Source organism: Ailuropoda melanoleuca, chromosome 3, assembly GCF_002007445.2.
Source record: "Ailuropoda melanoleuca isolate Jingjing chromosome 3, ASM200744v2, whole genome shotgun sequence".
NCBI classification, from domain to species: domain Eukaryota; kingdom Metazoa; phylum Chordata; class Mammalia; order Carnivora; family Ursidae; genus Ailuropoda; species Ailuropoda melanoleuca.
Window position 1 is genome coordinate 35,857,951 of NC_048220.1, and position 24,907 is coordinate 35,882,857.

Here is a 24,907-nt window from a genome sequence, read left to right on the forward strand (position 1 = left end):
GAGCTACTTAATGTGGTGATGATTATTGATATCCAACAATTGACATAGGAGGAGTGTTTGTAAAAGCTTCAGAATCTGGGTGAGAAGTATCTCTTCTTTAAGTTTTTATTTTTCAAGAAAAGACAATATGGAAGCATTTCTGTTAGCTTATTAGTATTAAAAGGTCATTTCCCCAAGCTTGGAACTTTTTATTTTTAGAACAACCAGGACTTGATTTGACAGATAATGATATAGCAGAATACCTTCCTACAGATCATTTTTAAATTTGATAATAAAATGCTGAAAGTATTCTGCTTTATGTTTTAGTACAGGGCCATAAAACATTAAAACCTCCAGTTTATTTAAGGTCCATATGACCATTTATTTCTTTTATAGGGTACGTAACTTAGGGATAATTGGTAGTTTTAAGTACACATAACACTTAATCTTGAATTCATTAGATGTTAATTGAAAAACTTTATCTCTAGGTATTTTTATTCATTGGAGACACTAAAGGTTGATGTGTGGTATTTCCTTTAATACTTGGAAAACTTAATTTCTTGTTTAGATTCAGTTAACACAGATGTAGTTCTATAGATATATGTATTCAAGATTTTATGTATTTATTTGAGAGAGAGGGAGAGTGAGCAAGCAGGCACACACGAGCAGGGGGAGGGGCAGAGAGGAGAAGCAGACTCCCTGCTAAGCAGGGAGCCCCAAGTGGGGCTCAATCCCAGGACCCTGAGGTCATGGCCATGACATGAGCCGAAATCAAGACTCGGATGCTTAACCTAGGGAGCCACCTAGGCGCCCAGAGAAATGTTTTAAATTAATTAGCTATTTTTTAATTTTCAAATTCAGAAAGTATACTCATATATCTTGTTAAAATTTTACATTAATTTAAGGTGATTTTTTTTTCTTCTTTTTAAAAAAAAAGTTGAAGTGTAGTTGACACAATGTTACATTAGTTTCAGGTATACAGCATAGTTTTTCAACCCTTTAGGTTATGCTGTGCTCACCACAAGTGTAGCTACTACCATCTGTCACCATACAACATTATTAACAATACTAATGACTGTATTTTCTTTGCTTTATCTTTTATCTGTGTGACTTATTCATTCTGTAATTGGAAGCCTATATCTCTGAATAAAGGGTTTTTAAATGAGAAAACCATCACTGAGAGAGAATTTTACTACACATGGTTTAATTCCATACATGTAGGTTGAAAACACATTAAGCTTCTGATAAAAACTCTTGGTTGAATGTTAACACTTTAAAAAGTTATCATTGTACTACGTATAATCTTGAAAATTCATAGACCCATGAATGTAACTCCTTTCCCTTATTGTTAATGTAATATTTTAGTTTCATTCTTTATATTTTTTCTCAGAGCTTTCATAGCTAGTAATTTGTTTTTGAAATTGACTCTTAATTTCTTATAATATAGTATTGATCACTTTTCATGTTCTGTGAAGTATGAACTAAATAGTTTTAACTTCTTGAATCATATACATCTTTAGAATCTGATGAAAATATGGATCATTGCTCATATACAATTTTGCACATGGATTTAGGAGTTCTGGAGATCCTTTACTGTCTTGTATTAGTATATGATATAGTTAGATAAGACACAATTTATGAAGACCACAAGATAATGCTTTAATTTTTTCTAGTGATAGTTTACAGTGGCAGTTTTTGTCATTTCGGATGTCTTTTGTTTCAGTTTTTTGTTTTAAATAGCCATGCTTCTTAACTGAGGGCTTCAGAAGGGAGGGAGGTGGGGGAATGGGATAGGCTTGTGTTGGGTAGTAAGGAGGGCATGTATTGCATGGTGCACTGGGTGTTATATGCAAGCAATGAATCATGGAACTTTACATCAAAAACCAGGGATGTACTGTATGGTGACTGACATAATATAATAAAAAAAATTATTATAAAAAAAATAAATAGCTATGCTTCTTGCCATAGCAACTCTGCTCTCAAAATTCTTAACTACTGGTAGAGAAACACATGGAAAGAAATAAAGAGAGTGTGCTGTGGGAGTATGGAGGAAGGATTGATTATGACTGGAGGTTTGAAAGACTTCATAGACAAGGTGGCCTTTGAACTGGAGTTTTGAAGAGTGAAAAGAATTTTGAGAGGAAAAATAGGAAAGTAGGGAATGCCATGCCTAAGGGATAGTGTGTAGGAATGTAGAAAATATTAGAAGTTCACAATGTGGAGTATGGGAAGTTGTTTGGTGTGAATTAAAATGTTGGGTGCTCACTGTTGTGTAGTGGCAGATAAAGCTCACAAGGATGACAGGAGGCAAGACCCTGGAGGGGTGGAGATGTGACTTAAGGGAGTGGTAGTTGCAGCTTTTATTTTTTATTATGTAGTTCCTTCCTAACTTGAGTTTTCAAAGTGGAAAGACTGAGAGCAGTTTAAACGCTAACAAAACGAATAAGTAATAATTAAAAAACAGGACAAGAGTATGAAATTTTCAATTGCAGGACTTTTATACAGGGACATAAATAGCTGGCTCTATTCAGGATGAGGTTTGAATATACACAAAGTCACAGAGTTGAATTTCCTGATAAAAGTTCACTAGTAAAATAAAAACTAGTAGAAAGCTGTATTTCACTAGTAGTATGTTTATGTTTTTATGTTGGTATTTTAATTCGAGAGTTTTTAACTAGAAGTTGCAGGATATTTGAACTTTATAAGATCCTGTGCTTCTTTCTCCCCCATCCTTGGAAGTCCCTTTACATCAGAGATTCATTCATTCATTTAAGATTTTTATTTTTAAGTAATCTCTACACCCAGCATTGGGGCTTGAATTTACCACCCTGAGATCAACAGTTGCATGCTCTACCAGCTGAGCCAGCCAGATGCCCCCCCCCAACTTTTTGAAAGATTTTATTTTCGGTAATCCCAAAGATTGGTTTAATTCCTAGTTTTCAATGACACAGTTAATTTTATGTTTTAAAGAGTTATAACTCTATCTGAACATTTTCAGATGCTGGCGAGTCTAATAAAAGAGAGAATACATCCGCAATGGGTGGTTTTGGAGTTGGAAAGAGTTTTGGAAATAGAGGTAAATTGCTTATGGTATCTTATGATCACAATTTGAGTGAACCCTGGTTTTTTTTCTGTACTCAAGACTCCCTTCCCCTGTACCCGCAACCAGAAATCCATCTTGTATACCTCCAAAGGTAAATTTGAATCTCAATCTAATTGAGCAAAGAACCAGGAAAAGCTTTGAAGCTCTTTTGTTCCTTAAAAACTTTAAAAACTGTATATCATAACTGGAACAGAATTTAAGATAGAGATCAGTAATGTGTAGGTTGAAGACTTGCAAAGCATTTTGGAAACCCAGCAGTCGAAGGTAGGATGGAGGGAAGGGGCAGTTATGGAGGGCAGTAGATAGATCATAATCCTTTTCTGAACCAACTTGAAAGATTGTAAATTCTGAAATGAGCTAAATAACTCAAAACTTAGGTTTCGTGGTAATATATTCTTTCTGTACAGATTGTGTTTATTTTGAAATGATATATCTTTTCAATGAAAAACTTTTTTGTCATCTAATCATATATTGAGGATGTAGTGTACTTATTTTTGTATCATAATTGTGTATTAAATTTCTCTGCTAAAAAGGGGTGTTAGAATTTTTGAACCTGAGATATTAAGTGACTTTATGTATACATTCTGCAGTTAAATTTAACATCTGTCACACAGTAATTGATTAGTCTCTGTATTGCAGAAGCCATGATTTAATATATTTAATATTTTATATTTTAGCTTAAATACTGATTGACAGCCATCTTATTAATGATCTTTAATTTTAATGGATATTAGTCCCTGAATATTTTTGCACTAAAGATCATTTTATTAACATTCAACATTTAAAAATTTTGTGAAATATTACTGATGAATGCTTTTAAAATTAATTTTAGAGATGTATCTATATGCTCCAGAGACACATAAATCTAGATACAGGTTTTTATTATATGAGAAATTTGAAAGTAGAGCTAAATGAAAGATGTAAAAAAAATTTTGTAAACAAAAAATGTCAGAAGAATTTCCTTAGTACTGAGATGGGAAAAATTATTGAATATTGGATTATAATTTAGTTGTATTGTCCTCTGGCAGATGAAGAGATTGAGTTAATTTATAAGGTTTTAAAACTTTGATATTTTGAATAGAAAGTATATAGTGTTTATGTTGATATATACCACTGTTCTGACCATCTACATATATATGACATTTGAGGTAATATAGCACTGGCTGGACCTTTTACCTTAGTTAATTGACACCAGGCAGAAATCATAATGCAACCTGTGTGAGTTTTCATTCAGTGTGTGTGTGTTTGTGTAAATATATGTCTCTCTCTCTGCGGTTTATTTTATTTTGGGGGTGCATGATAACTGGTAGTCCCTTCAGTTTTTGTTTGTTTTTTGGTTTACCACAGAGGAACAAGTAATTGTTTTCAGAAATTTGCATGTTTAATTTTCTATTTTGTATAGGTTTTTCAAATAACAAGTTTGAAGAAGGTGATAACTCTGGTTTTTGGAGAGGTAAGTTCAGAGTTTTTTGTAGTGGATTTTAAAATTTAGTGTTCAGGTGTACATGCTAAAGAGAAACTAAGATTAAGTGTCATAGTCTTTTTCAATTCTAATTTATTTAAACCCAGTTTTATAAAGCACCTGTTGCCAGAGTTTTCACCAAGAATTCAGGCATCCTAGTTTGGCCTTTTTCAGCCTGCCTTAGTTAATCTATGAGGTGCAACTTTTGAATGATTTGCTACCTTAAAAAAAGTGGATAATGGAAAGAGCACATCAAGAATCAAAACTCATGTCCGTATATACATGCAGTTTGGGACATCCAGATCCCATTCAGCCTAACATAATTCTTGACATTGGAAAAAGATTCATGAGAATATAGATGACTACTGAAATCGAGACATTTCTGTCAAAGGTACTGACAAACCGGTTTGGAGGAGTACAGAGGATAATGAGAATAGAGTAATGTTACCAGAATATGGATTACAGTAATTAATAGTGCTTTCCTAGGAGAGCCTGATTAAGTAGATTTGGGTGAGGTCTTGGAACCTGTATTTAAAAAGCATCCCTGCTGACTTTGACGCCTTTTTGTCTGGTAATCACTGATCTGTGGAATTTTTTTTTTTTTTTTTTTTTTGAGAGAGGAGGTGGGTAAGGGCAGAGGGAAAGGGAGAGAGAGAATCTTAAGCAGGCTCCATGCCCAGCGCAGAGCCCACTCGGGGCTACATCTCAGAACCCTGAGATCATGACCTAAGCTGTCATCAAGATTTGGACGGTTAACCGACTGAGCCACCCAGGTGCCCTTATCTGTGGAATCTTAATAACATAATATACTTTGGAGTTGCAGACTTTGTTCCCTGTCCCTGCTCTGTGACCCCCTAGTTGAATGACTTAGAGCTAGTTGCTTAATTTCTCAGAGCCACAGTTGCTATTCTGCAGAATAGAGGACATCCTGTTATAGGTTGTTAGGCAGACTTAAGGAAAACGTGTATGAAAATATGAAGTTTAATACCAGACACATTCATGGTAAACAGTAAATGCCATCTATCTTTATTAAATATTTGAGTCTTGATCTCATTATACTTTTAACAGTGATTCTCAAAATCAAAACCAAGCCTCAACTGATCACCTAAAACCCTTTGAATTATTTGGGGTTGAATTATTTGGGGTTTTAATATATCTAATAAAACTGTTTCCCTAAGTTATTGTCAGTCTCATTCTCCCTGATTTTCTACACTTTTTTCATTTTACTCAAATGAAAATGTACATAACATAGAACAAATTTTTAACAGAAGGAAAAAAATTACGATTTTTTTCTTTTCCATTTCTATTTTACCTAATCTCCCTTTTTAAAATCAGTGAATATTCAAGATCATTTTCACTTAGCCTAGACCTTCTTCCCCACTTGACTCTTATCACTGGTAGACCAGAGCACTTTTGAGCACAGATTCTAGTTTCTCATGGCATCCTGAGAGACCTCTCCCCCAAAATGGTTTAATTTCTTCCCTTGGTCTATTTTCTATATACATATATATATTTCTATATATATATGGATTGAATTCTTGTATTCTTAAAATCGTTATTGGCAAGCGCAGGAACAGATTGTGATATCAGGATAGAAGCTTTTATTCTGCACTCAAATAGCGTCTTTTGTGGTTGTTATCTTTCCTGCAGTCTAGTTTTCTCCATCTAGTATAGTTAGTGATAAGGACTGTTGGTTTTGGATTTGGACATTGTAGGTTTGAGACCCAGAGTCTTCTCCTCTTAGTTGTATTATCTTGAAAAAACATATTTAACTTCTGTATTTCATTTTTTCTATTTATAAAAGAGGATAATACCCAATTCACTAGGTTTTTGTGAAGATTTAAAAAGTACGTATTACTCATTTAGAACAGTGCTAGACTATACTGAATTCTATATGTGTTGTTATTACTATTAATTATGAGTAATTTTAGGTAATATATATTTATATGAATATATATTTATATTAGATATCTAATATATTTACATACTATATATAATTAATGTATCATATTGTTATTTATGTTTATATTTTAAATATTTATACATGTTATATATATTTTATATATTCTCTGTAATTAATTTTTATGTAATAATATAATATGGTTGTAGCTTATCTTGGGATAATATCTCTTTTTTGTTGGTGCTTGCCTTTATTTCCTAACTTTACAGATAATTTTTTTCGATAACTATATTTTGAAATACTCTAAGACTCATTATAAGTTAGAAAAATAGTACAGAGAGTTTCCTTCACTCCTCTCCTAATGTAATTGTGCTCTTCACCCAACTTTTCCCAATGTCATTAGCCTATTTTAATTCCCAGTGTGGTCAAAATATAGGTTTGTTTTAGGGGGAAAACTGGACAAAGATATTGTGAGATCTCTTTGGCCTTGTCAGGTCTCAAATTAATTTATAGGTTTTTTTTTTTACATAAGGCAATAAATGTTAGTTGTCCTCATTATTCCAGGGCCGGCCAACCTTCTTTTCAGACTTCTTTCCTTCCTGTTAAGCTCCTTTGTAGTATTAAATCCTGCTTCCCAGAAAGTTGTCTTAATATTAGATGGCTCTTTAGGAATATTTAGTAGTTGTTGACTTCATTTCAAGTAGGAGCCTGCAATAAGAGTTCTGGGTTATTTCTTATAAAACAAAATTAGTTGTTAAGGAGATTAGTCATTTTGCACAGGAACTTATAGCTTCTAAGCTGTATAGCCACTTGATATCATTACTATGACTTAAAGTTCTCAGATTTTAAACATTTAATGACATGTACAAAGGTCTCTTGAAATCATTTCTGTATTTCCCAAATGTGGCTTTGTTGGAATCCTCTAGAAAGCTTAAAGTTATTACTTTAAGTCATATTAGTGACTTTTTTAAATTTTGAAAAATTATTCATTTGTTGCTCTCACTCTATACTTTTAAAATGAACATCTCTGGGGTGGATTCTAGGAATTAATTAATTTATTTATTTAATTTTTTTCCTAGGAATTTATTTTTAACAAACTTTCCAACTAATTCCTAGGCAGCCTTCAGTGTAGTGATTCTCATTCTGCTGTTGAGAAACTGGTAATATTACTTGATAACATCGTTAAAAGCAGAAAAGCTAAGATATTCCCCAATTGTTTCATTAGGATGATTGGGGAAAAATTTGCGTATGTTAAAAAAAAACCACTAATGTCTGAGATATAGTAAGAAAGGCAAATTACAGAAATATTGACAGTATTATAAGAAGAATAGTCATGTATTTCTAGTGACCAATAGCCTACATTTAAGAATCACTTGACTACTTTAATAGTTTAGATATTTCTGAAACCATTTTTAGTCATACCAGTATGGACGAAATTCTTATTTTTTGGCTTGTGCTTAGCTCTTGGGAAATAGCAAGTTCTCAGTTATACACTTAACATTTAGGTATGTTAAATGATTTGTATAGGGATTTGAATGAATAGTGTCTTTATATTTCTGTTGTTAAAATTATTTCAAGAATTAAAATGTTCATATTTTTTACTGTGAAAATACTTATTTTTCTCACTAATTTATCCTGTGATAGTGCTATTCTTTAGATATTACAACTATGAAGTTAATTATTTAGATGCTATTCACATGTTAAATTTTTATTCAAGAATCTAATAATGACTGTGAAGGTAATCGAACACGGAGCAGAGGGTTTTCCAAGAGAGGCGGTAAGGACCACATTTTGGAATGATTTGTACTTACACTTTCTAATGTCGTGGGATTTTTTTTCCCCCAAAGATCTCCAGAATGTGCTGTGAAGTACAGAATAGGGACTGTGAGTTCTGGTCAGTCACAGTATCTATGAACTGGGATGTCTTTGTCTCTGAATAGAATATTTGGATATGTGGGAGAGATTAATTTAATTTAATTTAATTTAATCTAATTCATATTTAAGTGGGGCAGTCACAAGCCGGTTGCAGCTCTATGTGCTTGATCCTGGCTTATTGACTAATACAGGGTAACTAGCAGGCAAACAGTCATTTTTGCATATCCCTGATTGGTGTTCTCTTTAGTTGTACACATTTGAAGGTAGGAAATTTGCTCATGGCGATCACTCAGTAAATAAAAAATATATGTGCATAAATAGAAGCATATAAGTATATATTGAAATATGACTTGATATAGCACCAGACATGTGCATATGTTGTACCTGTATAGCTCAATGATTTTTCACTAACTGAACTCAACACCTGAGTTTATTGTGTTCACAAGCATCCAGATCAAGAAATAGAAATTACTGGCACCTCCAGAAGTCCCTTTTATGCTCATTTTCTTTCACTGGCAACCCTCCCTTCCCATGGTTAACTTGTTATCTGACTTTGAGCAACATAGGTTAATTTTCTCTGTTTTTTGTACTTGATATAAATGGAATCATGCAACATACTCTTTTGTGTCCATCTTCTGTTCAGTGTATTTGTGAGATGCATTCATAGTGTTGGTTGCAGTTGTAGATCACTACCATTGCTATATAGGTTCTTTGGTTCTACTGTTATGCTAATAATGCTGTTTGGATGTCTTCCAGCTTTAGGCTATTTTGAAGCTGCTGCTGTGGACATTCTAGTACATTTCTTTTGGTGCTGTTCACGCATATTCAGAAGTAGAAATGATGCCTCATAGATTTTGTATATTTTTTGCTTTAATAGCTATTGTGAAATGTTTTCAAGATAGATATACTAAGGTATACTCCTACATCCTCATCAATGTCTGGTTATTTTCTTTTTCTTTAACCATTCTGCTGAGTGTGTGGTGGTATATCTTATTGTGTTTTTAATTTGTCTTTCCTTGATGGACTAATGAAATGTCCAGTGCTTCATAAGTTTACTGGCCATTTGTACATCATCTTTTGTGTAGTGCTGATTCAGTTCTTTCACCATCTTTTCTGTTAGGTGTCTATTTTTACCTTTTCATTGGCAAATAATTTAAAACTTAGAGAAAATTTGCACGAATAGGAAAAATAACTCCTGGATGACATTTATATTGGGAGTCTCTGCTTCTTCTAAAGTCATGAAGATAGTCCCTTCTATTTTTCTTTTAAAATTTTATCTTTTTAGTGTGCACATTCAGATTGTAATTCATCTGGGCTTTATTTTTGTATATGACGTAAGTTAGGGATCATGGTACATTTTTTTCCCCGTAGGAGTGCCCAGTTGATTCCTTATCACTTAGTGGAAGACTTTTCCTTCCACTCTACACTACAAGGACTTCTTTGTCCTAAATCAAGTAACAGTATATATGTGGAACTGTTCCTGGACATGATTCCTTTCCACTGGTCAGTTTCTTTATTTTTGTACCTTTGCTATATAGCCTAATTTGTGCAGTTTCATAATAGATCCTAATATCTGGTAGTGTAAGTCTTCCAAGTTCATTTTTCTTCAGTATTATCTGGGTTATTCTTAGTTCTTTGCATTTGTATGTGATTTTTAGAATCAGTTTATCAATTTCCTGGAAAAAACCTAATGGGTTATTTTGGGGATTGCTTGATTTTGAGGAGAATGACCATTTTTACAGTATCAAGCCTTTCAATCCCCATTTAAGTAGGTCTTTAGTTTTTCCTAGCTATGTTTTGCAGTTTTCTTTTTTTTTCTTTTTTTTTTTTTTTAAAGAATTTATTTATTTATTCAACAGAGATAGAGACAGCCAGCGAGAGAGGGAACACAAGCAGGGGGGGTGGGAGAGGAAGAAGCAGGCTCCTAGCAGAGGAGCCTGATGTGGGGCTCGATCCCATAACGCCGGAATCACTCCCTGAGCCAAAGGCAGACGCCCAACCGCTGTGCCACCCAGGTGCCCCTGTTTTGCAGTTTTCACTAGAGTCATTACACATCTTTCTTTACATTAGTATTTGATATTTTGTGATGCATATGTTTTTTATTTATCTAATACTCCATGTAACATATGTTTCACCATTTTAGAGTATATACTTAAGTAGTTTTAAATATACTCACTATATTGTATGCCCGTCATCGCTATTTAATTCCCGAACATTTTCTTTGTTCCCCCTCAAAACCCTGGGCCTATTAGCAGTCAGTCCCACTTCCCTCTTATCTCCATCCTTTGGCAATCATTAATTGACTTTCTGTAGTTATGGGTTTGCTGATTCAGGACATTTCATATAAATGGAATTGTGTAATGTGTGGTCTTTTGTGTGTTCTTTCACTTAGGATGAGCTTCTCACAGTTTGTCCATGCTGTAGCATGTGATGGTACTTAGTTACTTGTAATGGCTGAGTAATTTTTCACTGTGTGGCTGTACCACATTCTTTTTATTCATCACTTGATTGATTACTGGGTTGTTTCTACTTTTGGGCTATTATGACTAATACTGCTATTAACCTTTGTGTACAAGTTTTATGTGAACATATGTTTTAATTTTTCTGGTGTATATACCTAGGAGTGAAACTGTCAAATTGTTTTCAAGAGCAGCCATACCAATTTATATTCCTTCCAACGATGCATGAGTGTCCCATTTTCTCAGTATTCTTTCCAATCTTTGTTACTGTGTGTCTTCTTGGTGGTTGTGATGTTTGTACACAAAATTTAAATGGTATCTCATTGTCATTTTGATTGTGGTTTCCTGATGGCTGTTATGTTGAGCAGGTTTCCTGTGTGTATTGGCTGTTTGTATATCCTTTTTGGAGAAAGGTCTATTTGCTTATTTAAAAAAACTGGTTTGTCTTTTTATTGTTTAAAGAATTCTTTGTGTCTTGTTACATGTGCTATCGGATAGACAATTTGCAGATATATTCCCTTTGTGTTACCTTTTTATTTTCTTGATGGTGTCCTCTGAAGCACAGAAGTTTTAAATTTTGGTGCTGTCTGGTTTATATGTTTTTTTGTTTGTTGGTTGTGTTTTTGGTGTCATATCTAGAAAACATTTGTCTGTTAAAAGGTCATGCAGATTTTCACCTGTGTTTCCTTCTAATAATTTTATTGTTTTCCTCTTTGATCCGTTTTGAGTTCTTTTTGTATGGTGTGAGGGAGGAATCCAACTTAATTCTTTTGCATGTGAATATGTAGTTGTCCTAGCACCTTTTGTTCTTGTTTTATATTGATAGGGTATAGTTGTAAATCTCTTTAAATTTATCCTACTGGTTGTTGGTTAAGCTTCTGGGATGTGTGAATTTATATTTTTCATCAAATTTGAGAAATTTTCCACTCTTTTTTTTTGTGGTAAAATACCTAGGACATAAAATCTGCCATTTTAATTATATTTAACTGTATAATTAAGTGGCATTAAGTACATTTACAGTGTTACACAATTGTCACCACTATCCGTTTCCAAAATTGAAAGCAGAAACCTAAGCAAAAATCTATATCCATTATATAGTACGTACCCTTATCTTCTCCCCCCAAGTTCCTGGTAAACTCTATTCTATATTCTCTATGAATTTGCCTCTGTTCTAGATATTTCATACAAGTGGAATCATACAACATTTGCCCTTTTGTGTCTGGCTTAATTCACTTAGCTTAATGTTTTCAGTGTTCGTTCATGTTCTAGCATGTATGTGAACAAAGTACATTTCTTTTTATGGCTGAATAATTATCCATTGTATGTATAACACCACATTTTATCCATTCGTCTATTGATGAATATTTGGGTTTTTACTTATTTTGTCTACTGTAAATAATGCTTCTATGAACATTCGTATTTATTTGTTTGAGTCCTTGTCTTTGCATCTTTTGAATATATGCCTAGAAGTGGAATTGCCAGGAGATGGGACTGAAGTAAGTTGAAATATACCACAGAGTTCACTGTTCTTACTAAGGATCAGCTTAAAAAAATATTCTCTGGGTTACTGCAAGTTTGATTTATTTCCATTTTAGAAAATGTTAATCCTGACAGTTTTTGTGCGGTTTTTTTTTTTTTTTGGAGTAGCAGAATTTGGAGTTTCGTACTTTGCCATTTTTGCTGATGTCAGTGATCCATCATTTAAAAGTTTTCATTTTGTTTGCTAGTATATAGAAATACAGTTGAATTTTGTATATTGAAGGTTGAGTGACCTCGCTAAATTTATGGTAAGTACTTTTTAAATGAAGAAAAGATGTTCATGTTTCTTTTACACAAAATTTAAATGATTAATAAACTTACTTTTTTCTAAAGATTTTACCAGACATCTTTAAAAGGCTGCAAGAGATTGTCAGCTGTCCCTTATGAAATGCAGAATTCATGGAAGGACTAACGTCACCTTTAAAAATATGTTAATGTTATTTTATGAAAAGTGACATTTAAAGTGGTAAATTTTGAAATATTTCAAAAACTCAGAAAAGCACAGAATGTTCTTTTTTTTTTTTAAGATTTTATTTATTTGACATAGAATCAGAGAGACAGAGTGGGAGAACAGAAGCGGGGGAGTGGCAGAGGGAGAGGGAGAAGCAGACTCCCAGCCGAGCAGGGAGCCCCATGTGGAGCTGATCCCAGGACCCTGGGATCATGACCTTAATTAACCGAAGGCAGACACTTAACTGACTGAGCCACCCAGGTGCCCCAGCACAAAATATATACCACTTGTATACGACTTGTATACCACTATCTGGATTTAACAGGAACATTTTGTCATGTATACTTCAAATATAGAAAAAAATTACATAATTGTTAGAAGACTAATCTTCCTTTTGTATTTTATATATCCTTTTTCCTGAGGTAACTTTTTTTTAACATTGATATGTACTGTATACTTCCTATTCATACTTTTATAAAAGTTTATTATACCTATCTTTTTGTGATTTAAAAAAATTTTTATTTTTAAGTAATCCCTACACCCATTGGAGTGCTCAGACTTAAAACTCCAAGGTCAAGAGTTGCATGCTCTACCGACTCAGCCAGCCAGGCACTCCCCCCTTTTTGTGACTTTTTTATTCATGTTTTTAAAGATTTATATGTTGAAAGTATAGATCTAGTTCATTCATTTTAACTTTTGTAGTGTTTTTACTTACCTTTTAACCTATTTATTTAAAAACAAATTATTATTTTTTAATAATATTTTTTATTATATTATGTTAGTCACTGTACAGTACATCCCTGGTTTTTGATGTAAAGTTCCATGATTCATTACTTGCGTATAACACCAGTGCACCATGCAATACGTGCCCTCCTTAATATCCCACTCCCCCACCACCTCTCTTCTGAAGCCCTCAGTTTCTCAGAGTCCATAGTCTCTCATGCTTCGTTCCCCCTTCTGTTTACTCCCCCCCTTTCTTCTTCCCTTTCTTCTACCGATCTTCCTACCTCTTATGTTCCATAAATGAGTGAAACCATATGATAATTGTCTTTCTCTGCTTGACTTATTTCGCTTAGCATTATCTCCTCCAGTCCCGTCCATGTTGCAGCAAATGTTGAGAAATTGTTCTTTTTGATGGCTGAGTAATATTCCATTGTATATATGGACCACACCTTTTAATCCAGTCATCTGTTGAAGGGCATCTCGGCTCCTTCCACGATTTAGCTATTGTGGGCAATTATTTTTTTTTTAAAGATTTTTTATTTATTTATAAGACAGAGATAGAGACAGCCAGCGAGAGAGGGAACACAGCAGGGGGAGTGGGAGAGGAAGAAGCAGGCTCATAGCAGACGAACCTGACGTGGGGCTCGATCCCATAACGCCAGGATCACACCCTGAGCCGAAGGCAGACGCTTAACCGCTCTGCCACCCAGGCGCCCCTGTGGGCAATTATTTTTAACACCATGTAGGATGCATAGAGTTTCTATCCCTGCCTTCTAACAAGAAAGTTATTCAGACTTTTAATTCTGTATAACTTCCATGTTCTTTTCATCTCTAGTTATTATACTCCTTATATAACTGGAAATTGGCATCAGCTGTGGGGAAAAAAAGAGCATGTTCATTTAAATGTTTGTATTTCTCCTGTGAATGAGATTAATAAGCTATAGATACTGGAGGTACTGAGTCATTGTGTAGTCATTTGCTCAGTAGAGAAGCTAGTTTTGAAAAGGAACCAAATTGAATTTACAGAAAGCAGTAGTGATTGAAAACATAATGAACAGATTAAACAGATTAAACAAAGATGAGTAGAATAAACAAATCCAAAGATAGATCTGAGGAAATTCTCTAAATTTGGGAATGGAAAACATGAAAGCATTTAACAGTCACGGAAGATAAAATAAGAAGCTCTGTTGTTCCAACATATGTCTAAATATCTCCTGAGAAGAGTACAGAGAAAATGGAAGGAGGAGAGGGAAGGAAAAGAAGACTATTCAGAGAATAGTTGAGAAACTTTTCCAGATTTAAGAAGGTACAAGAATCTTGAGCAAATTAAAAAAATTTCACACTCTTATATGTGTATTGACATTGCAAAATTATGGAGATAAAAATATTCAGAGCTAACAGAGAAAAAAGATTCACCTGTAAAAGGACAAAAGTTTGACAGCAGAACTTTTTTTTTTTTTCAATAAAGGTAGAGAACATAATAGAGTAGAACGTAGAATCCTGGGAAAGAATAGTTCTGAATCAAAACTGCTATATCCAGATAATTTAGGTGTCAGAGAGAAATAAAATCATTCAGATAAAGATGGTGTTGAGTACTGTTAGGCCACTGAGGAAAGAACTACTGAATCTTGTATATTAGCAAGAAGGAAACTGAATGCAACAAGAAAGAAGTAGGAAGCAATGATGAGAAAAAACTAAATAAATACACATTTTAAAATTCTCAAACATATTGGTAAACCTAAATAAGTATTGACTGTAGAAGATAGTAATAATGTCACTAATTTAGGGGTTTTAGAAATAAGAAAGAACTAAAATACTAGCAAATGAAAAGTCTTAAGTTCTTTGTCAGCTCAGTAAGAAAGAGAACAGATTGAAACTAATTTCAGAATTTGTTAAAAATGGTAAAATTGAAGGATAATAAGAAAAAGGATATATAATGTATAACTTACTAGTGGAGGAAATCCAATAGGATAAAAGGCTAGGACTTTGAGGAGGGGACAAAGATGAAAATAAATATTTCTTAAATATTCATGCTGAAATTGAAGGATATCAGTAAAAGCATAAAATGCAGTGTTTGGGAGATCAATAGAAGGACAGAGAGGAAAACAAAAAATTGAAAAAACTCAGGGAAGGGAACAGACAAAATAGAATGATAGAAGTAGGAAATTGATAATTAGTAATCGTGATATATGTAAACAGTAAACGTATTTCAATGCAGAGTTGAAAATAGAGAAAATGTCAGCTCAATATTAACCCCAAAAGAAGTATAGGATACAAAATAGACTCTAAAGCAGATATAAAGAAATAAGCAGGAATAAAGCAGGAATAAAGAAATACTTAATGATAAAAGTAATTTTCACTGGGAAGGTATTACAGTTTGGAACATGGTTCGAAATCTAACAGTATATTCTTAAGTAAGGCAAAAGTAGACATAATTACATGGAAAAAATTGCAAATTCTAGTTAAGCCACTAATCCTAGGGTTGTTTTTGTTTTTGTTTTTTTCCCAATGTTTATTTATTAGCGAGAGAGAGAGATCATGAGCAGAGGGTGGGCAGAGGGAGAGCGAGAAGCAGGCTCCCCGCTGAGCAGGGAGACATGGGCCTTGATCACAGGACCCTGAGATCATGACCAGAGCTGAAGGCAGATGCTGAACCACTGAGCCACTCAGGCGCCCCCCACTAATCCTAGGTTTAAACCATTTTCCCCTTAGAACTGATAGAATGAACAGACCAGAAATGATTAAGACCGTGGAGACTATAGAAGTTTTGAATACCAGTTATTAAGCTTGATTTAATATTTCTGTTTGGAATAATATGCCCCATATTATAAATTACACATTCCTTTACAGCACATAGAAAATACACACAATTTTACCATTTATTAAGGCCAAAAGGAAGTCCCAAAATACACCGTAGAATTTATCACAAACTATGTCCTGTTGTTAAAGTTTCATGAAAGTAGAAATCTGTAACAAAAAGCCTAACCCTTGCGGTTTAGAAACTGAATTTATCAATTTATGAATTAAAATTCTGGTAGCAATAATAAAATATAACAAAATAATAAAGCTATACTCTTAAATGTATGGAGTAGAAAAGAAATTAGCGAGCTCAGCGTTCAACTTAAGTAAAAACTCAGTAGAAGGAAGTTAAAAAGATAATAGACATAAATGAAACATACAGTGGAATGTTATTCAGCAGTAAAAGTGAAGTACATTTTCACACATCAATAGAAACAAAGGTGGATTAAAGAAACAAAGAATATATTCTATATGATTCTGTTACATAAAGCTCAAACACAACTAAACAATACGTTGCAAAAAGTTATGTACATAGTTGGTAAAATTTTAATTTTAAAGAATTTAAAATTTAATTTTAAAATATTAAAGTAAGAGCAAGGAAATGAAAAACAATTCAGGATATTTATTGAGAAGGGGGGGGTTTACAGGGCAAAAGACTACCCACGGGCTCCAGAGGTATATTGGGAACATTCTTAGTTTTAAGCTGGGACCATAGGTTCTCATTTTATTATATTTAAACTTGTATATATAAGTTTTGTATATTTTGTTTATTCATGTGCACACACCAAAGTAACACGCCTTAAAAAGAAGCAGATCAAAAAGATAAACTGTTTCTTTAAAAGAGATAAACCCCAGCAAGGCTTATTCAAAAATAAAGAGGCACAAATAAATAATTTAGAACTGAAATGTAAATGTAATTATTGATAGATTATTGCCAGATTGAGGATCTGTAGGTTTTAGGTTGTAGATTTATAACTCTGAATCCACCTTGAACTAAGTCTGCCCTATTTTATAAATAGGTTTTGAAAACCCATATAATTCAATATCAAGAAATACATGGAGAATTTTTACCTTTATTGGTCAGTTTCTTTGGGTTTGTAAATAGTGGCAAGTTCATAAACTAAATCTCAATTTCTTTATTTTCTGCGCAGTTGACATTTGGTTTTGAATTGATCTCATTCTGCTCTAGGATCAAATTTTACTTGAACTGTTAATTCTGATTTTTGGTATTCAATTGAATTAACACATTATCTATAGCAAGAAATCAGACTTCATATATAGCTATATGTCTGTGCTTTGAGTAAAATGTTTTACTTTTCTGTAAGGAACAAATATAGGCCTAGATTTATCTAATCTTTTTCTGCATTGTTGAAATCTTGTTAATGATGAGGTTGTGGCAACACTTATTGTTTTACAAGTGACACTTTTTCCTTTTAGTCATTTTTAGTTTTTTTTTTTTTTAAGTAAACTCTACTGCCAATGTGGTCTTGAACTCAGGACCCTGAAACCAAGAGTCACGTATTCTACCAACTAAGCCAGCCAGCAAGCCCAAGTCATTTTTAGTTTTGATTCTCAAAGCAAGCAGTTTTTTTTTAATTGTAGCTATGTCTGTTTATGTTAGTAAAGTTGAACATTTATAGGTCAAATATGGCATTTCTTTTTAGTAACTGTTATTGTCTTAAAATATTTAAAGTCATTGAATTATGCAAGGCTTAAATTAAATTTGGCCACCATTTCTCCAAGATTTTTTGTTGTTGTTTTGTATTGTTCTTGTGTGTGTGTGTTTTAATATTATAGGCTATCAAGATGGAAATGATTCAGAAGCTTCAGGGTCATCCAGAAGAGGTGGAAGAGGTAGTTTCCGAGGTTGCCGTGGAGGATTTGGTCTAGGAAGTCCAAGTTAGTAGTGAATCGCAAATGGTGTGCTTTATCTGTTAGGTTTTATTTTTCATCATTTCTTTCTTAATACATAAGGTTGTTGAGAGGATTATGTGAAGAATAGCTTAGCAGAGTGACTGCTACATAATCACCTAAATTGCATATAACATTATTTTTTAGACACATAATCTACTTGCATACGTGTTAGTTGGAATATATGAATCTTTCTAGACGTTTGTGTGACTCAGCTCTTTAATCTTATTTAATAATTCTAAGTGTTTTAGAGCCTTGGTAATGATAGCCAACCTAGAAAGAGGTGGCCTTCTCCAAGGTTCTAGCCCCCCATTATACTTTCTTTCACTAATGTGGCTTTCTACCTTAAATTACTCCAGCCATCATTTCTTGGAGCTAGGGGTATTAACATCAGAAGTCACTGTTGGATTGCATTTGTCTCTTAACGGAGGAGGATGGATTAGTGGTTGTGGAAGTTAAAATTAAATTTGTAATAATGACTTAATAAATGTGTAGGAGATTAATGAATTGTCACTTTTAAAAAAGTGTAGGGGTTTAGGGGTTGTTGTTCAGGACTTGGAAGGTTTGATTTGGCAACAGTGGGAGCAAGGGATTGCTATGCTGGAGAATAAGTAATGAGATTAAGCAATGTGAAGTTTCTGGAACAGTAACAGTTTACGTTTTGGAGGTCATTTAACTTTTGCTTATATGATATTTTAACATAGCATTGGCCCTAACTACTTTTATAAAATAATGTTAATAAAATAAAAACTTTGAGGAAGTAATTTGTAATTGAAGGAAATAATTTGTGGAGAAATCCTTTGTATGGTACTTAGAAAAATGCTCGTTGTGATTCCTTTAAAATTTTAACCATTTTGCCTCACATCTTTAACTTCTGGCACTATGACTTGATTTTCTTCTCTTTACTGTACGATTTTAAAACCTTTTAGAAATAACAATCTCATTTTATTATGCATAAATATAGATGGTGAATATGAACAAGATGAGGGGACACAGCGCACTGGTGGCCTTTTTGGTTCTAGAAGACCAGCACTAAGTGGCGCAGGTGAGAAATAGAATTTCTTCCTTTCTCCCCCCCTTCCTTCCTTCCTTTTAAAGATTTAATTTATTTTTTTCAGAAAGAGAGAGAGATAGAGAGAAAGAGACAGACTGTAAGCATGAGGGGGGGAAGGGCAGAGAGAGAAGCAGACTCCCTGCTGAGCACAGAGCCCATTATGGGCTGGATCCCAGGACTCTGGGATCATGACCTGAGAGGAAGGCAAATGTTCCACCCAGGCACCCCAGAAATAGAATTTCTTACTGAATGTTAAGAATTCATATATGCTTTTAGCTCTGTAATTAGTAACCTAATAGATACATTTAAGTATACTAGGTTAGGTCATGATTTTCTCTGCTTTTTTTTTTTAAATTTATTTTATTATTATATTATATTAGTCACCATACAGTACATCCCCGGATTCCGATGCAAAGTTCGATGCTTCATTAGTTGCGTATAACACCCAGTGCACCATGCAATACGTGCCCTCCTTACTACCCATCACCAGTCTATCCCATTCCCCCACCCCCTCCCCTCTGAAGTCTTCAGTTTGCTTCTCATAGTCCATAGTCTCTCATGTTTCATTCCCCCTTCTGATTACCCCCCTTTTCTTTATCCCTTTCTTCCCCTACCGATCATCCTAGTTCTTATGTTCCATAGATGAGAGAAATCATATGATAATTGTCTTTCTCTGCTTGACTTATTTCACTTAGCATTATCTCCTCCAGTGCCGTCCATGTTGCAGCAAATGTTGAGAATTCGTTCTTTCTGATAGCTGAGTAATATTCCATTGTATATATGGACCACAGCTTCTTAATCCAGTCATCTGTTGAAGGGCATCTCGGCTCCTTCCATGATTTGGCTATTGTGGACAATGCAGCTATGAACATTGGGGTGCATATGGCCCTTCTCTTTACTACGTCTGTATCTTTGGGGTAAACACCCAGTAGTGCAATGGCTGGGTCATAGGGTAGTTCAATTTTTAACTTTTTAAGGGACCTCCACACTGTTTTCCAGAGTGGCTGTACCAACTTGCATTCCCACCAACAATGTAGGAGGGATCCCCTTTCTCCACATCCTCTCCAACAATTGTTGTTTCTTGCCTTGTCTATCTTTGCCATTCTAACTGGCGTAAGGTGGTATCTCAGTGTGGTTTTGATTTGAATTTCCCTGATGGCTAATGATTTTGAACATTTTTTCATGTGTCTGTTAGCCATTTGTATGTCTTCATTGGAAAAGTGTCTGTTCATATCTTCTGCCCATTTTATGATTTGTTTATTTGTTTCTCGTGTATTGAGTTTGAGAAGTTCTTTGTAGATCTTGGATACCAGTCCTTTATCTGTGGTGTCCTTTGCAAATATATTCTCCCATTCCGTGGGCTGTCTCTTAGTTTTTTTGACTGTTTCCTTGGCTGTGCAGAAGCTCTTTATCCTGATAAAGTCCCATAAGTTCATTTTATCTTTTATTTCTCTTGCCTTTGGAGATGTGTCGTGAAAAAGGTTGCTCTGGCCGATGTCATAGAAGTTGTTGCCTATGTTCTCCTCTAGAATTTTGATGGATTCCTGTCTCACATTGAGGTCTTTCATCCATTTGGAGTTTATTTTTGTGTATGGTGTGAGAGAGTGGTCAAGTTTCATTCTTTTGCATGTAGCTGTCCAATTTTCCCAGCACCATTTATTGAAGAGACTGTCTTTTTTCCACCGGATGTTTTTTCCTGCTTTATCAAAGATTAGTTGCCCAAAGAGCCGAGGGTCCATTTCTGGGTTCTCTATTCTGTTCCATTGGTCGATGTGTCTGTTTTTGTGCCAGTACCATGCTGTCTTTGTGATCACAGCTTTGTAGTACAGCTCGAAATCCGGCATTGTGATGCCCCCAGCTTTGTTTTTCCTTTTCAACAGTTCCTTGGAGATTCGGGGCCTTTTCTGGTTCCATACAAATTTAAGGACTATTTGTTCCAGTTCTTTGAAAAATGTCCTCGGTATTTTGATCGGGATAGCATTGAAAGTGTAGATTGCTCTGGGTAGTATGGACATTTTAACTATGTTAATTCTTCCAATCCATGAGCATGGAATATTTTTCCATCTTTTTATGTCTTCCTCAATATCTTTCAAAAGTGATCTATAGTTTCTAGCATATAGGTCCTTTACGTCTCTGGTTAAGTTAATTCCAAGGTAACGCATGGTTTTTGGTGTTATTGTAAATGGGATGGATTCCCTAATTTCTCTTTCTTCAGTCTCGTTATTCGTGTATAGAAATGCAACTGATTTCTGGGCATTGATTTTGTATCCTGCCACCTTACTGAATTGTTCTATAACTTCTAATAGTTTGGGAGTGGATTCCTTTGGGTTTTCCATATAGAGTATCATGTCATCTGCAAAGAGAGACAGTTTGACTTCTTCTTTGCCGATTTGGATACCTTTGATCCCTTTTTGTCTTCTGATTGCTGTTGCAAGGACTTCTAGTACTATGTTGAATAATAGTGGCGAGAGTGGGCATCCTTGTCGTGTTCCTGATCTTAAGGGAAAGGCTTCCAGCTTTTCCCCATTGAGAATAATGCTTGCAGTAGGCTTTTCATAGATGGCTTTTATGAGATTGAGAAATGTACCCTCTATTCCTACACTCTGAAGGGTTTTAATCAGGAAAGGATGCTGTATTTTGTCAAATGCTTTTTCTGCATCAATTGAGAGGATCATATGGTTCTTGAGTCTTTTCTTGTTGATATGATGTATCACATTGATTGATTTGCGAGTGTTGAACCATGCTTGCATCCCAGGTATGAATCCCACTTGGTCATGATGGATAATCCTTTTAATGTACTGTTGGATTCTATTAGCAAGGATCTTGTTGAGGATTTTGGCATCCATATTCATTAGAGAAATCGGTCTGTAATTCTCCTTTTTGAGGGGGTCTTTGCCTGGTTTGGGGATCAAGGTAATATTAGCCTCATAGAATGAGTTTGGTAGCTTTCCTTCTGTTTCTATTTTTTGAAATAGCTTTAGGAGAATAGGTATTATTTCTTCTTTGAATGTTTGGTAGAATTCCCCAGGAAAACCGTCTGGGCCTGGAGTTTTATTATTTGGAAGGTTGTTTATCACTGACTCAATTTCTTCATAGTTAATTGGCCTATTTAAGAAATCTATTTCTTCCTGTTTCAGTCTTGGTAGTTTATAGGTTTCCAGGAAGGCCTCCATCTCTTCCAGATTGTTTAGTTTTTTGGCATATAGCTGTTGATAAAAGTTTCTAATAATCCTTGCAATTTCAATGGTGCTGGTCGTGACCTCTCCCTTTTCAGTCATAATTTTAATAATCTCAGTCCTTTCTCTTTGTTTTTGGACAAGTTTTGCCAGTGGTCTATCAATTTTATGGATTCTCTCAAAGAACCAGCTTCTAGTCCTGTTGATCTGCTCTACTGTGGTTCTGGTCTCTAATTCATTGATTTCTGCTCTAATCTTGGTCAACTCCTTCCTTGTCAGTGGGTTAGGCCTGTCCCTCTGTTGCTGTTCCAGTTTCTTGAGGTGAGAATATAGAAACTGCATTTTAGATTTTTCTATTCTTTTGAGTGAGGCTTGGATGGCTATGTATTTCCCCCTTAGGACTGCCTTTGCAGTATCCCATAGGTTTTGGACCGTTGTGTATTCATTCTCGTTGGTCTCCATAAATTGTTTAATTTGTTTTTTGATTTCCTGGTTTATCGAGTCATTCTTGAGCAGGATGGTTCTTAGCCTCCAAGTGTTTGAGTTTCTTCCAGGTTTTTCCTTGTGGTTGAGTTCCAATTTCAGAGCGTTGTGGTCTGAGAATATGCAGGGGATAATTTCAATCTTTTGGTATTGGCTGAGACCTGTTTTGTGTCCCAGAGCATGATCTATTCTTGAGAATGTTCCATGGGCATTTGAATAGAATGAGTATTCTTTGGTTCTGGGGTGTAGTGTTCTATATATATCTATGAGGTCCAACTCGTCGAGTATGGCATTCAAAGCCTTTGATTCTTTGCTTAGTTTTTGCCAGGGTGTTCTGTCTATTTCTGATAGTGGGGTGTTGAGGTCCCCTACTATTACTGTGTTCTTATCTATATGTCTCTTTATTTTGGTTAAGAGTTGGCTTGTGTATCTTGCTGCTCCCCTGTTGGGGGCATATATATTAATAATTGTCATATCCACTTGTTGAATACTTCCTTTAAGAATAATATAGTGCCCTTCTGTATCTCTCTCTATGGCCTCTAGTTTAAAATCCAGTCTATCTGATATGAGAATTGCTACTCCAGCTTTCTTTTGAGGTCCATTTGCGTGGAAGATGGTACTCCATCCCCTTACTCTAAGTCTGAATGCATCTTTGGGTTCAAAATGAGTCTCTTGTAGACAGCAAATNATGCCACTCAGGCGCTCCGTGTTGTGGGCTTCTTGATTTTTCAGCCTGCCTTCTGGGGGAGGGGCCTGCTGGCCGGTACTCAGGAAACCCTGTTTGGGTAGAGTCTCTGTGTCCCTTGCGAGGGGGGATGGGGATGGGCACCCTGTGAGCCGGTATTTCCGGGCTTTTGTTCTCTGGCGGCTTTCCCTGGCGGTTTGCTATGCCTCTTCTGAGAGAGCAGCAGCGGCTGAAATTCAGCCTCTGTCTCAGAACAGAGGGATCGCGGATCGTTCTCCACTGATGTTCTGGCCACTTTAACTCTGTTTCTGTTGGTGCTGCTCAACCCTGCAGCATCCCGGGCTGTGCGCCCCACACCCGGCGTCCCAGCCCTCACTTCCAGGGCCGGCACGTCTCTGTCCTTTGTGTTTCCAACCCCGCCAGCCGCTAGTTGCCAGCCGCCCCACGCGGGCTCCCGGAGCTCCCGGTCTCAGTCTGGTATCTCAAGGGTGCTGACCGCAAGTCTGCCTGCTCCCCTGTGCAGGTGGCCCTCCAGCCTCCAGCTGCCCCGCGCAAGCTCCCGGAGCTCCACGTCTCAGCTTGGATCATGTGAGCACACCGGAGCTCTGGAGCTCCGTGAGATGCTTGGTGGCGCACGCTCCCAGCTCACGGACTCAGTCTGCTGTTTCCAGAGTGCGGGTCNTCGGTCCGCCTGCTCCCCGGTGCAGGTGGCCCGCCAGCCGCCAGCCGCCCTGCGCGCGTGCTCCTGGAGCTCCCGTTCTTAGTCTGCTGTCTTGCGGGTGCCGTCCGCGAATCCGCATGCTCCCCCGTGCAAGTGGCCCACCAGCCGCCAGCCACTCCCCGCGCGCTCCTGGAGCTCCCGTTCTCAGTCTGTTGTCTCAAGCGTGTGGGTCCACGGTCCGTCCGCTCCCCCATGCAGGTGGCTACTGCTTCCCGGCACCCTGACACGGTGGCTCCCTCCCCCTTCTGTTTATCTTCCGATATCTGTGCGCGGTTTCATGGCTCCCTGCTTCGTACCTCAATACTCAGCGCTGGAGATGTTCATTTGTAGAGATCCAGATGTATCTTCCTGCGTCTCAGGCTGATTCCGTGGATATTCCTGCTGGTCTGGTACCTATCCAGCTCAACTCAGGGGACCGGCTGAAAAAGGGGTCCCCTACTCCTCCGCCATCTTAACTCCCCTCTTTCTCTGCTTTTTAGATCTGCAGGCAAAAATACATGGGCAGCTTTTCCTACCTTAGAATATTTGTGCGCTGTGAATTATTTCTTCCCTCTTATCTATCAGTTAATTTGAGGCATAAGGTATAG

General features: G+C 35.9%; 1 protein-coding gene across 5 annotated transcripts in view; it reads left to right on the forward strand.

Moving 5' to 3' along the window:
• DDX4 (DEAD-box helicase 4) overlaps positions 1 to 24,907 on the forward strand; it is an 86,662-nt gene that overhangs the window by 32,080 nt on the left and 29,675 nt on the right. For 3 of the 5 annotated variants that reach the window (XM_019808842.2, XM_002928075.4, XM_034656249.1), the window contains 5 exons: positions 2,978 to 3,055; positions 4,485 to 4,535; positions 8,162 to 8,221; positions 18,088 to 18,189; positions 19,166 to 19,246. In XM_019808842.2, coding sequence (XP_019664401.1) covers positions 2,978 to 3,055; positions 4,485 to 4,535; positions 8,162 to 8,221; positions 18,088 to 18,189; positions 19,166 to 19,246 — 372 coding nt within the window. The remainder of the gene's footprint in view (positions 1 to 2,977; positions 3,056 to 4,484; positions 4,536 to 8,161; positions 8,222 to 18,087; positions 18,190 to 19,165; positions 19,247 to 24,907) is intronic. The other 2 variants (XM_019808844.2, XM_019808843.2) reach the window with 2 other exon arrangements.